Source organism: Balaenoptera borealis (genome assembly GCF_965194805.1).
Source record: "Balaenoptera borealis genome assembly, chromosome: 20".
NCBI classification, from domain to species: Eukaryota; Metazoa; Chordata; class Mammalia; order Artiodactyla; family Balaenopteridae; genus Balaenoptera; species Balaenoptera borealis.
This window is the reverse complement of record NC_138879.1, coordinates 9,983,458-9,997,685: the sequence shown is the minus strand read 5'-3', so window position 1 is coordinate 9,997,685 and position 14,228 is coordinate 9,983,458. Positions and strand designations below refer to the sequence as shown.

At 49.3% G+C, this 14,228-nt stretch overlaps 1 protein-coding gene across 2 annotated transcripts in view; it reads left to right on the top strand.

The window, feature by feature from the left end:
* The window catches only part of TIMP2 (TIMP metallopeptidase inhibitor 2), a 50,441-nt gene extending 40,870 nt beyond the window's left edge, over window positions 1-9,571 (top strand). For both annotated transcript variants that reach the window (XM_082371601.1, XM_082371602.1), the window contains exons 4-5: window positions 5,158-5,282; window positions 6,614-9,571. In XM_082371601.1, the coding sequence (XP_082227727.1) occupies window positions 5,158-5,282; window positions 6,614-6,811 (323 nt within the window). In that variant the 3' untranslated portion in view covers window positions 6,812-9,571. The remainder of the gene's footprint in view (window positions 1-5,157; window positions 5,283-6,613) is intronic.
* The last annotated feature ends 4,657 nt before the right edge of the window (window positions 9,572-14,228 follow it).

The following is a 14,228-nucleotide window of genomic DNA, read 5'->3' as shown; positions in this document are numbered from 1 at the left end:
CTGGACTTTCTTATGAATGGAATCGTGTAACATATGGTCCTTTGTGTCTGGCTTCTTTCAGCATAATGTTTTTTAAAGTTTTTAATGTTTTTAATGTTTTGTTCATGTTGTAACCTATATCAGAACTTCACTCCTTTTTATGGCCGAATAATATTCCACTGGATGGATGTACTACATTTTGCCTATCCATTCAGCATTTCTCCTATCCATTCAGCATTTCACTGGGGTTGTTTCTGCCTTTTGTCTATTATGAGCAATGCTGCTCTGAACATGTGTGTGCAAGTTTTTGCCTGGACGTGTGTTTTCATTTCTCTTGGGTAGATACTTAGGAGTGGAACTGCCAGACCTATGGTGACTCTGTGTTTCACCATTTGAGGAACTGACAGACTGTTTTACAAAACAGCTGCACCATTTCACATTTGCAGTATCTACTGGTTTTACAATAGGAAAGATGATATCAAATGGAGAGAAGCAGATGAGGACAAAATCACAATGCAGAGAGCTGACAACCTGACTGTGACATCACAGTAGCACAGGAAATGGCACTGGCGGAGACACACCTGGTTCAGGGACCTTATCGCCCTAGCAAATCAAAGGCTTCTAATTTTCTGCGTCCTTTTTTTGTCCTTGTCTCTAACACCCTTTAAAATGAGAGCCTCAGCCGTCCTGCTGGGTCTCCACACTGCCCTCTAAGGGCTGTCTGGCCAAACTGCAGAGCTGCCGAAGCCCTTATTCAAGGAGGGAGAGGCTGCATCCTGCCGTGGGCGGCTCCTGGTGGAAAAGCGACCTCAGTGTGGGCTAGGACCCGCTTCCAGACATGCCCAGCTGAATCCTTACCCACGCTGAGGCTCTGTCTTAAAGGCCTCTACATCAGGCTTCACCAGCTCCCTGTTAATAGAAATAGGAGTGCCCTTTTCCTGGAGCTGACGTTCTCCAAATGCTTTCCATGTGGGTTCCATTTAATCCTCACTACCCCCTATTATGATCCCCATTTTACAGATGAGGAAAACTGAGGAGTAGAGGATGGAGCCGTGTTCCCAGGTCCCGTGGTGTGTGCCTGAACCCACTTTCACTTTCAAGCCGACTGTTAAACTTTGGTTGATGTCATGGTGGTAGCTTGAAATTGGCCAGAGGGGGATTATTTACACCACAGAATTAGGGCAAATGCTACACACCAGATCTTTTCCTCCCAGGAGAGCTGCTGGTCAGGCGTTTCTCAGCACACCCCTGACAGCGTCACACTGCCGGGGAGTGGTGCAGTGGTGCAGCCAGAATTTACACCCTGGTCTGCCTGACCCCTGGGTCTGTTACACTCTGCTTCTTTCATCATTGGTCCAGGTTTAGAAGTCTCACTCCCCCAACGCCTAACCCAGCAGTCCTCCACACGCACTGCTCGTTGGAATTCCACAGGGAGTTTGCAAAAATCCTGATGCCCAGGCTGCACCCCAGACCAATTCAAGCAGAATCTCCAGGGGTGCGGCCCCAGCATCAGCATTTGTAAAGCTCCCTAGGAGAGTCCATTGTGCAGCCAGGACTGAGAACCTGCCCTCCTCTGGGTCAAGGCAGACCTTTTGTTCCAGAGGTGCCAAATAGCCAGTCTGCACACACTCAGGAGAGCTGAGCCCCAGCAGCCATGGTTGGTCACCTCCCTCAAGGTCAGTAGCCTCTGGACATTATTTCATCTCCTGGCACCCTTCTCAGTCAGTCAGACCTGCCTCTTGCCCCGAGATTCTGAGGAGCGGGGCACCACCCTTTATTCCACGAGATGGGTGGTCCAGACCATGGGGCCCTTTGGCCGGATCCTGGGGCAGGACGGGGAGATGGCTTATATCCAGCAGTCAGGAGCCCCAGCAGTGTCTTCGCGGAGCGTGGGGCTTGGGTCCTGTCCCGTTCCGCTTACCCCGAGAGTGCAAGGAAACCGCAGGGCTGCTTAGCAGGTGGGTCCAGGACAAGAGTGGAGGTCCACGTGGTGGCCGCGTGGTGATTGTTTTGCTGGTGGTTGCTTTTATTTCTTTTGGGGGACGTGGAGGGAAAATCAGCTGTGCTCAGACCCTTTTCGGAAAGGGAAAGACTTCATGTCCAAAGGGAGCATTGTGAGTCAAATGCAGAAAGCCTCATAATTTCAAGTCACTCGTGATAACGTTGATATTTTTCCCACGCGGAAGCTCAGCCGTTCATATGTGCTATTTAACATGTAACATGTATGTGACCTGTGCTGCTCCTACCACAGGCCCTTTCAATTGTCCCCAGGCTGAATGAGAAGACAGTTATACAAGTAATTGCCACACACATTTCAGAAGCTTGCTACACATGAAACCATCCAAATTGTAGCTCCACTTATAATAAAAATTAAAAACACTTGAAGAGGAATTCACGTGGTAACTGTGTGCCTATCATCTTGACTACCTCACATTTAGTATTGGAAGGAAGCAAGTGACATGGGACACATTTTAGTTCCCTAACTGGCCGTGGAACATAAGATTAATAAAAGGCACTTCCACTGGTGGCTGACTCACCCCATTACAGAGGGACCTCTCTAATCTGACTTCCTTCCCTGGCTCAGCGAGACAGCTCTGGAACAAATCTGGTGTTTAATTTCTAAAGAACAGACTCTAGATCTTGTTTTCCTGGAGTCGGAATGGGCTAACCAAGAATCACGGGGCACAGTAAACCACTCAGCCAGCGCTGGCTGCAGCCGCACGAGTGACCACATAGCCTGGGGCAGCCCACCTCCTCCTGGGCTGATGAGTCAAATTCACATGTTGAGTTGGCTCCGTGAGACGCTTGTGTTCAGGAACTGTTATGGAATCGGCCCTGTAATTTTCTTCTACAGTCCTCTCCTCCGGAAGGAAAAATAAACATACAACCCTCAGTTACAAATTTTAATTAATTCCTGTTTTTCTGTAGCCAAGAAAGACTTTGCTTTTTTTCCAAGGCAGACAGATGCTCACGTGCCCAACCAAGTCTTAATTACCCCTGCTGAAAGGGATCGCCTTTTAATATTCTGAGATGCTACACCATTTACACGTGACAGTTAAAGCTCATGTGAGCCCAGTAACTGGGACCACTGAAACTATACAATTTCCATTTCGTCTCCATGCCCTGCCTTTGTCCGTTCTCTGTGGAAGTTTGAATTGGTGGTGAAAAGATTAAAGAGGAAGACAGCAAGAAAAAGATAATGAAGCACATTGTTAGAACAGATACCCACGTCATTGTCAGCAGACATTTATTGAGCCGTTACTATGTGCAAGGAACTATGGATAAAAATGGATTAAGACACAACCCTTACCCTTCATGTTTATGAGCTGGTTAAGGAACAAGATACGTAAGAAAGGCAAAGAACAATGTGAAGTGGGATATTGGTGCCAGTCACGTGACGCAGTGGAAGTTGCTACGGAAGTCTGGAGGGAGGGGCTAGAATGAGTACTCAGCCTGCCTCTGATGAATGACCAGGCTGGGCAAGGTAGTAAATGCCAGAAGAAACCAGGCTGTGGGAAGGAGTTACTTGCCATCTGTCCATTTTGCTCCTCATCTATTCTGAACTCATAGAAAATAGCTACAGGCCTAGAAAAAAAAAAATAGCTATTTTTGAAGTTTAAGGCCACCCAGATGTATATTTTTTTAGTTATGAGGATCAGAATGAATGCTACGGTAGTCATTCTGCTCCTTGATCCTTTTCTTTACCTGGAATGTCATACAACTCTAAACAGATAACAAGGAAAAATAGAGCTCCTGAGGGTAAGAGGAGTGTTTAAAGAAGAAGAGCATGAGAATTCATATCTGGGGACTGCTTCCTGCCACCTGCCCAGCAAAGGATAGGCAGGTGGCAAAGGATGTCACTGGTGCCGCTCAGGCCTCAGGCAGCCCATCTCATCTTTCCCCTGGCAATAGATTTCTGTTTCACTTCCTCCCGACGGGGCGCAGTTGACGACAAGCTGCATCAGCGCTTCGCTGAGCTATGTTTCTGTTAGCAGATTGTTCGTGGCCAGGGCTATGCCTGAGATCATTAAGTCGGATGCACTGCAGCTTTGTCAAGCCGAGGTGCTCAGGGTGCAGCCCGGGGCTCCTGTCTGCCTCTGAGGGAATCGCGTGTCGCTCTCTGCCAGGCTCTGGTGTCATCACTGGGCATCTGTGCCTCTTGACAAGGTGCCATTGTAGCAGGAGGGACAAGATTTTAGACGACCTCCCTGGCCCTTGTTAGGATCTGTCAGTCACCAGAATACACTGGCTTGTCTTTTTCTCCTGCTCAGCTAATGCCCGGGCTGTCACCAATGAGAACTCTTCACAAAAGGAGGAAGGGGGCAGGAGCCTAAGGTACCAACAGCGTCTCATCATCCCCAATAAAAGGAATTCAGGGCAGATTTCTGATTTTATAAAATTCTGTTTTTACTGTTCATAACGGAACAACCCAGAATTACAAGTTCAACATCAAATGGAGGAAATGCTTAGGAATAAATATTTGGTGGAAAAAAAACAGGAAACAGTACAATTTACGTACAACATTATCTTTTGTGTGTGAATACGTGTGCATAAAAGAACATTGGAAGGAAATGCATCAAAATTTAGCTCTAGGTAATGAAAAGAGAGAAGTTTTTAAAAATTATTTCCTACCTTTTCTAAGTTTTCTACAGTGAACTTGCATTCTTCTTATACTCAGAGTAAATATTCCACGGTGTATGAGTGTGCTCGGGTTGCTATAACAAAAACCACAGACTGGTTAAACAACAGAAATTTATTTTCTCACAATTCTGGAGTCTGGAAGTCCAAGATCAAGGTGTTGGCAGGGTTGGTTTCTTCTGAGGCCTCTCTCTCTGGCTTGTGGACGGCCACTTTCTCCCTGTGTCCCCACATGGTCGTCCCTCTGTGTCTGTCTGTGTCTAATCTCTTCCTCTTATAAGGGCAGCAGTCCTATTGGATTAGGATTCACCCTAATGACCTCATTTTAATCAATTCTTTAAAGACCTTCTTTCCTAATTCAGTCACATCCTGACGTGCTAGGGGTAAGGGCTTCAACATCTGAATTTTGGAGGGGACACAACTGAGCCCACAGCACACGGTACCGTCAGAACTGACCCTCCCCATGCCCAAGCCGCATCCAAATGCAGAAGGATGAGAACCCATAACTTGTCCTGAGCTTGATGACCCCTGTCTACTCAGGAAAGGCCGAGGGGAATGGCAAGATGCACATCACCCTCTGTGACTTCATCGTGCCCTGGGACACCCTGAGCACCACCCAGAAGAAGAGCCTGAACCACAGGTACCAGATGGGCTGTGAGTGCAAGGTAAGCCACCACTACCTCCTCCCAGGCTTCGCCTCATCACCACCTCCTCCAGGTGGGTGGACTGCTGGGATTTGATCCCTGGCTTTCCTGGGCCTCTCAATCCACGGGGTCCCAACTTAGGCCAGGGCTCTGGGGAGGTGTGGCCTACCCACAAGTGAGGATGTCCGGCCAGGGACATTTGGGAGGTATGGGGAATCTGGCCATGTGGCCTATAGCTTCTAGGAAGGAAGCCTTCTAGGAGGAGGAGTTTTGTGGGGAGAACATGGTCCTAGGAGTATCTTTCTACAAATGTGCAAGTGCAGAGACTTGTGTGCCTTGTGAAAGAGTGTCCCGGGTGCTATGCTTTTGCCAACATACCAGCCATTTCCACGCATGGGTCCGTGTAAATGTGGGGTCTGTGTGCTGAAGCCCCAGCCCCTCTTCTTAAAAGCGGCCCAGAGGTTGCACCAAACACAGTTACAGCGGCGCTAATGCTTAGAAGCAGCCATAGAAAGTGAGACCTCCTTCACGGCCCACAGGCTCCCATCCTGTTGTCTCCTAACACATCAGCACTGCCCCTCCCCCAGCCCCAGCACAGGATGCGAGTCTGGGTCCAGAAGATGCTGGCCCAGCGCGGCCCTGTGCGAGGCTGCAGGGATTGGCCTATGCCGGTTGGCGCTGCTTGTGCAGCCCTCCTGCCCATCCTGGTAGGTGGGCCCTCCTGTCCTTCGCTCATTCAGAACGTGAATTCCGACCTACAGCTACACGTAAGTCCAGCAAACTCCTCTGTGCCTAACATGAAGTTAAGAAACAAGTTCCTCCTTTTTCTTTGCTTGGCCTGAAGGTTTTCACCTTCCTGTGAACTCAGGTTCTTTTGCCAAAATGCTACTTGCCGATCCCCTCTAAACCCATGTGTGCTTGGGAGCAAGACAACGTCCTTTTAATTTGATTTGAACCTATCCAGTAGATTCAAGACCCTTTATTGTTATTATTGTTGTACTCCCAGGAGGGCAGGGCTGAGCTGAAGGCAGTTTGTCATGCTCAGAGAAGGTAGACCAGATGGCCCAAAATGGAGGCGCGTTTACAGTAGCCGGGGGTGCAGAGACAGTGTACTGTCCCACCTTGGGCAGGCTGCCTACTACCATTTGGAGAGTATGGGGCTCAGGAAAGGCTACTGATGGAGCAGGTTGGACTCCAGTCCCAGCTCCCTCCCTTCCTGGTGCACTCGCTTGGTCATTCACTCTGCAAACTGCCCTTGAGCACCTTCGCCAGGTGCATTGCCAGGTTGTGGAGATGCCCCCATGAGTGGCCTTGGTCCCTGACTGAATCCACCTCTGCGTCCCCCTTCCTAGATCACGCGCTGCCCCATGATCCCGTGCTACATCTCCTCTCCGGACGAGTGCCTCTGGATGGACTGGGTCACGGAGAAGAACATCAACGGGCACCAGGCCAAGTTCTTCGCCTGCATCAAGAGAAGCGACGGCTCTTGCGCATGGTACCGTGGAGCGGCACCCCCCAAGCAGGAGTTTCTGGACATCGAGGACCCGTAAGCAGGCCACCAGCACCCCTGTGGCCAATTGAAAGCCTCCAAGAGTTCAGACTGGTCCAGCTCCGACATCCCTTCCTGGAAACAGCATGAATAAAACAGTCATCCAAGTGGGTCTAAATTAGTGTGATTCTCCTCCCCACCCCCGTTTTCCTTTTCAACATCGTTGTGGGTCTGGAGGCAGAGGTGGGTCCCATACCCCACCCGCCAGCCTGGACACTGCGCAACTCGGTCTCCCATCCTTGAGCGCGGGCAGGGGCAGGACGTTCGGGCTTCCCTCCCAGGCCCAGCCTTGGCACTGTCACAAACGCTGAGCAGGCAGCACTTAAGGGTCCCCCAGCCTGGTCAGGGCAGAGCCTGGAAGTATGCATTTTGCAGAAACTTTTGAGGGTCGTTGCCAGACTGTGTAGCAGGCCTACCAGGTCCCTTTCCTCTTGAGAGGGGCATGTCCCTCAGTTCCTGCAGCTTCCACCTCTGGCCCTAGGGTGGCAGCCCCTGCCCCTTGTAAGTGCCCTGTACCCCCGCAGACTCCCCCATGCCCACCACGGACTCCCAGTACCTGTGACTTCTGTGTGTCTGGGAGCAGCCCTGGACCGGTGGCTTGCTCTTGACGGAGCCCCAGTTAATCGTATTAATCTGCAGAATTCCATCAGGAGCCTCCCTCCCAGGCCCCGTAGCGATGCTGGGACAGCGAGCTTCAGCTCCAGCCAAGTCCTTTGATTCCCATCCCTGGCCCCCAACACACACCCCAGCCCTTGGCGGAACCTGCCACGTTCTGCCCTGGGGCAGACATTTGCGGGCGCGGGGCTTGGCTGCCCTTGTAGTTCCTTCTTGACCTGCTGAGGCCCCTCGCTCCCTGCTTCTCTTTCTGGCCTGTGGCATCCAGGTGGAGGGGCACGAATTTGCTTGGCGAGGGGTTGTGTGTGGCTGGTGGCATGAGCTGGCTGTGCCGTCTGCACATCCTGAGGACATCAAAAGCTGGGTCCCGCTCTGTCCCCCAACATGCCTCAGAGGCCCCCAAGCAGGTACCAGAGGTTTAGAGTATGACCTCCCTCAAAGACTGACCGTCACTGTGCCACGCGGGGGTTCCCGAGAGTGAAGTTAACGAAGCGTAGAATGAAGTCCTCCCCAGGGAAGGACGGATTTTGGAGGGAGGTGGCGTCAGTAAAATTCTCATTGCTTTCTGGGCCTCCAGGACTCTGTGGCCAGCTTTAAGAGACATTCTTCTAAAGATGAATTTTTAGAGAATATGTGAACCCAAATTACAGGTGTACCCACCTCTGCTTATATTTCTTTTATTACGAAGATCTCTCAGTTAAGAAAGTTCATAGGGAACTAGGGAACCTATCTGTTCCCTAAAGGTGGTTTCCTGATGCCAGTAAAATGGGAGTTAGCAGAGGCAGAAATTTCTCAGTAACAGTAAAGATAATCTCCTTTTTCTTCCCACTTGTGTTCTAAAGATAAACTGTTCTGAGTTTATCATGCACACTATGCAAACACACACAGTGAAACTGAAGTCTGTCAGCCTGGGAGTGGTCCTTCTGCAGAATTCTTCCAAAGTCATCCTCTAAGCCTGCTCTATTCTGCGGTGACCCCAAAGCACCTGTAAGACCCCTGACCCCCCCCCACCAGTGGCATGCAGCCCCCATGCCTACCCGGGACCTGGTCAGCACAGATTTTGATGACTCCCTTTCTAGGGCAGACTAGGGGACTCTCCAGGAATCCGGCCCGCTCCAAGGGCGTCTTCATGCTGTACAGTGATAGAAAGTTTGTAAGATGTCATAATGGACCAGTCCTTGTGATTTCAGTATATACGAGAACACCAGACCCTCCAATCAGTATAACACCCCACCCCCGTCTGCTTCCTGTACGGTGTTATCATATGTAACATTTACTCCTGTTTCTGCTGATTTTTTTTAATGTGTTGGTTTGTTTCTGACATCAGTTGTAATCATTCCTGTGCTGTGTTTTTTATTACCCTTGGTAGGGGTTAGACTCGCACCTTTTTTTTTCAAAGGTTTCTGCATCGTGGGAGCATTGGACCCAGAGTGGAAATGGCGCGGTAGCTAGCCTATGATGGTGATTCCTTCAGACCTTTCCTTCAGTTCCTTGAGTATCGTTGATTTTCCGTCTCCCATCTTTTGTTCTCCAGTTCCAATTATTACAAAGCAAAGAATCTTTGAGTAGGTTGGTTCTAAAAGGTGGCCTTTATATTCAGTCTACGCACATCGGTCTTGTAGCCGTGCTGAGCAGAAAAAAAAAAGTCAAGATGAAGTACCTGGTGGTGGCCGAGAGAAGCCACTCAAGTACCCTCAACAGTAAATAATTGCCATATATATATAGTTTAAGAAGGCTCTCCATTCAGCATTGTTTAATTTATATGTTATGTTCTAAGCACTGCTCTTTCCTCCCTCTATTCTTGTCTTCTGCAAGCAACTCAAAATATTTAAAATAAAGTTTACATTGTAGTTATTTCCAAATCTTTGCTTGATAAGTATTAAGAAATATCGGACTTGCCGCCGTAATTTAAAGCTTTGTTGATCTTGTTCGTTTTTGTTTGGATTTTTTCGTTTGTTTGTTTTGTTTTGTTTTACTTTTGGGGCAATGTGATTTTGCTGGAATATGAAGTCTGAGACCTTCCTGTGCTGGGAACACGTGAGAGTTGTTGAAAGTCGACAAGCAGACAGCGCATGTCTCCGATGCCTTGTGTCATTCTCGAGTGACCGCTCGGTCCGTGGACAGTAAACAGTATTATCAACGAGAACGCTGGCTCTCTGTGTGGTCTTGTCCGACGTTCCGAGCTGCCGCTTTCTAGGTTAGGAACAGGGGAGGGTGCGGCTTGGTTTATCCCCTGAGAAGCAGGCCTGGGTGCTTAGAGGCCTATGTGGGATGTGGCAGAGAGTGGGGCAGACGACAGTGAATATGGTTTCTTAAACTGGCCAAGAGGCAGGACGGGACCCCTTCATTCAGCACATACTTCTCCCTTTCTGTTATGGAGCACTTCACACACACACACACACACACACACACACACACACACACACACTCACACATGAAAGCAGAGCCCTGCAACCATCTTGCATCTTCCACAATGAACCCACCGTCTTTCTCCTCTGCCTGCACCCACTCCCCCAACCACCCTGCCTGAGATTATCAGGAAGGGAAGATTCCAGATGCCAAACAGTTTTATCTGTAGATGTTTCAGTACATATCTCTAAAAAAACAAGAACTATCTTTTTAATATTTATTTTTTGATTTGGCTGCGCCAGGTCTTAGTTGCGGCACATGGGATCTTTAGTTGTGGCGTGTGGGATCTAGTTCCCTGACCAGGGATTGAACCCGGGCCCCCTGCATTGGGAGCGTGGAGTCTTAGCCACTAGACCACCAGGGAAGTCCCAAAGCAAAAACTATTTTTAAAACATTTCTGAAATACTTTTATCACACCTTGAAAACATAATTAGAATCCATGAATGTCATGGAAGATCTAGTCAGTGTTCAGACATCTCTGATGGTCTCGTAAATGCTTTTTTATAGTTTGTTGTTTTGAATCAGGATCCAAATAAGGTCCATACATTGCAGTCGCTCCCTCAAGTCCCCTCCCCTGCCCCCCTGCCCTGCCTCCCTTCTCTCCCCCTCAAGCTGGGAAAAATGGTCCCATCATCATTCTTTTTTTTAACTAATTTATTTATTTATTTATTTATTTATTTATGGCTGCGTTGGGTCTTCGTTGCTGCGTGTGGCCTTTCTCTAGTTGCTGCGAGTGGGGGCTACTCTTCGTTGCTGTGCGTGGGCTTCTCATTGCGGTGGCTTCTCGTGTTGCGGAGCATGGGCTGTAGGCGCACAGGCTTCAGTAGTTGTGGCACGCAGGCTCAGTAGTTGTGGCGCATGGGCTTAGTTGCTCTGCAGCATGTGGAATCTTCCTGGACCAGGGATCGAACCCGTGTCCCCTGCATTGGCAGGCAGATTCTTAACCACTGCGCCACCAGGGAAGTCCCCCCATCATCATTTAAACTTTAACTGAGTCTCATATCACTGTGAGTCACCATATGAAAGTCCGTTCATGGTATGTTCGAACACGTGACCACCCTCTGGCCCACTTGTAGAATTTGTTATTCCAGGGACAAGCTGGAAGATTCATGTTTGCCATTTTCTGTAGCAGATCCCTAATCAGCAAGAACAAACTCATGGCTGCCTCATGAGGCAGTAAAGAGTTAGTGAGACAAAGCATTAAATGCCATCCACTGCAGAAATATCTGGATTGTTTTTTCCATATGATGAGATCTATGGGGGAAATGGTTCAGAGGCATATTAGAATAATATTGAATAATACAAACACTTTCTGTGTCATACAAATGACCTTACTTGGCATTGGTGCCCGTCCCAACCTGCAGACCACATTTGGGGTCTTAACACAAACGTTTCATTCATTTTATGTATTTAGGTCAAATGTGACTTTTTAAAAACACTTCTTGTGGAAATTTTCAAACATAGACAGAAACACAGAGAATGACAAAACGAACTCCATGCACTCATGATCCAGTTTCAACAATTTTCCCAGTTTTCTTGATCTTTGCAGGCAGTTTTAAATCAGTCTGAAGACCCACATATGGGGTAACCAGATTGTTAGGGATTCTACCAGACACCACTGTTTCCCCCTCAGCCTTACTCATTCTGTGAAAGAAGAGCAATGTGGGCAACTGAGGACAACCTGCTCTCTGGTCGGAACCCCCAACAGACACATGTGGGTTCAAACTGGAAACACAGCAGCAGCCTCTGCAGGATCCAGTTCGCGAGACCACGATCGGGGGGGTGGGGGTCAGGGCGGCAGTGGAAGAACCATCAGGGCTGGTGAAAATCCTTCAGACGTGTGAGGGGCACTATCTTTTCCCTCCTAATTATTCCTGGATCTGTTTATCTCATCTAACTTAAAATCAAACCAAGATGGTGGAGCTGCAATATTTCAGTAGGGTCAGCTTTATCCTAACAGCGACGTGCTGTTGCCATGGTTTTACATTAAGACTTTCAAGTTCACGGACCGGTCTATCTCTGGCCTTGGGTTCAAGCTTCAAGCCGACCCACAGCTCACCCTGTCACAGGCAGTTGCCTTGAATCATCTCGCGGTGAAAGGCAGTGCTTTGATTTGGGGAATCATTTAGCTCTAATAGCAGCTTTTTTCCTCCAAGAAACAAATTGTGGGGAAACGAAAAAAAAGACATTCAGAAACAGGAGATAATTCTGCATGTTTTCATTCTGTAACAACTTGGAGGAATGTTTCTTTCTAATTAAATGAAACAGTAGCGTGGACCAAATCCAAGTCGGTGTCTGCAGAATGGTGGGGTGTCACGTGGGGGTCAAAATCAGAGAAAGGGCGAGTGTTATGGAGGATCTGAGGACAGGATCCAGGATGGGAGGCAGGGGTAATGCTGCATACATGACCTAGAAAGAAAGCGGGAAGTTTCGTTTTTATTTTTAGGCCAATCAACGTGTCCTCGCTTTGTCCTTTGAAGGGAAGTTGGGTGGTGGGGCTGGGGGGGTGGGCAGCAGGAACAAGATTCCAACCAGGGAGGCTCCCTAGAGACTTAGCCCCCAGCGTTTGTACTGGGTGCTGGTCAGGTTGGCGCCCTCTGCCCAGCGTGTAGCAAAACCCCAGACTCCCAGAGCAGAAGCAGGTTTTAACATCCACAAACAGTTGGGGCACAGGAGCCACTCTTAATTAGAAATCCACGCTCCCAGACCTCGGAAGCAGGCCTTCCGGGGGGAGAGAGGTCTCGGGCCTGCCGTGATAACTCTTTTTCGCATATGAGTCCTTCCCATCTTCTTCCATGATCTGTCCCCCGTCCAGGAGACTCCGCTCCTAAACTCCCAGGGGCAACTGCTTAGGAAATCATTCTGATAAACCTAATAATTCCAGTCTTAGCTAACATTTATCCCACGCCAGGACTTGTGCTAAAGGTTTCACGTACATGACCTCATTTAACACCTGCCAACTCTGAGGGGTGGTCCTCTCACCTTCCCATTGGATAGACAGGGAAACCGAGGCCTGGGAAGCTTGAGTTACCGGTCACCCAGCCGTTCAGCGCTAGAGCTGGGATTTGAACCCAGGCAGAGTCGGAATCCTGGGCCCGGCTCTTCAGTAGGACATGCACCTGCCCTACTTCCCCAGCCTCTCTAAGGACCATGGACGGAGACTCCAACAAGGCCGTGGCTCAGGTGGAAGCAGGTTATCCTCTGCAGATCGATGCCCACCCAGCAGCAGGTGGGGACCCTTTCCTTCCACTCGCAGGAAGAGCCTTGTAGTGGTTTGTTTTTATGTGTTTTTCCCCCCCAGGACAAAGGCAAATTTCTCTCCCTTTTTCTGAATTTTGAAACAATGATAACAGCAAAATCCTAGTCTCAGTGAAGACACTTGATCACACCAAGATACCTTGTTCCAAGTTGTAATTTCTAAACTTAAAAAAAGAATAAAATTCAATTATATGGGAAATTCATCCCTATGTGCTTTCTCTTCCAAACCAGGACGCTTCTGAGAGAGAAAGCGGGCGCCGTTAACAATTAATAGGATCAAGGGGTGTAAAGCGGCACTGTCCTGGACAAGCTGCTATGCAGTGTCGCCCTGTCATTATGGGACCCCTTCCGACCACACGAGGTATATCAAACCCCCTCTGCCGTATTCCCAGTTGCTAGGGCTCATCCTCAGATGCAGTACACCCACAACCCTGGGGCCCAAAAGCCTTATCCTACCTTCCTGTGACCTGAGAGCGAAGGTGTACCAGCTAAGGCAGCTCTGGATACCGTAGCAAATGAGCCCAGTATCCCAGGGACTAACACAAAGGAGTTTATTTCTTGCCAAGACCAATGGGGATGTTTGGTGGGCGCCCTCCATGGCTGATTCAGGACCTGCCTTCTGTCCCTCAGTGTCCCTCACCACCTTCTGGAGCCTCGGAGTCCTTGGTTTTCAGCCAGAAAGAGGAGGGAAGGAGGCACCATAGATTCTTAGCCTCTCTGGCTTGGGGGTGACATCTACCACCTCCACGCCCAGGTACTAGACGGACTGAGTCGCCGTTCAACCATTCAACACCATTCAACAGGCAGCTTCTGGCCGTGGCCACTCTGCCTCTACCCACCTGCTTCCCAGGCAGTCCCAGACATGGCTCAAGTGAGAGGCCTTGTGGGGGAGTTTGGGGGAGGCAGGCGGGTGTGCAGAGAGGTGTCATGAGAGCCGTGGGGATGGGGGATCTCACGGCTTCCGTAAGGATTCAAGCAGGATTTCAGTATTAGCAGGTGGGGAAAGCTGCCCTCAAATACACAGGGAAAATACACACCTGTGGCATTTACGCTGGGTGAGTTTTCTTAGAGAGGAAGCTTTGTCTGGGAGGGGAAGGAAGAGGCAGGCGAGTGGCCACAGCCAACACAGGCATTTA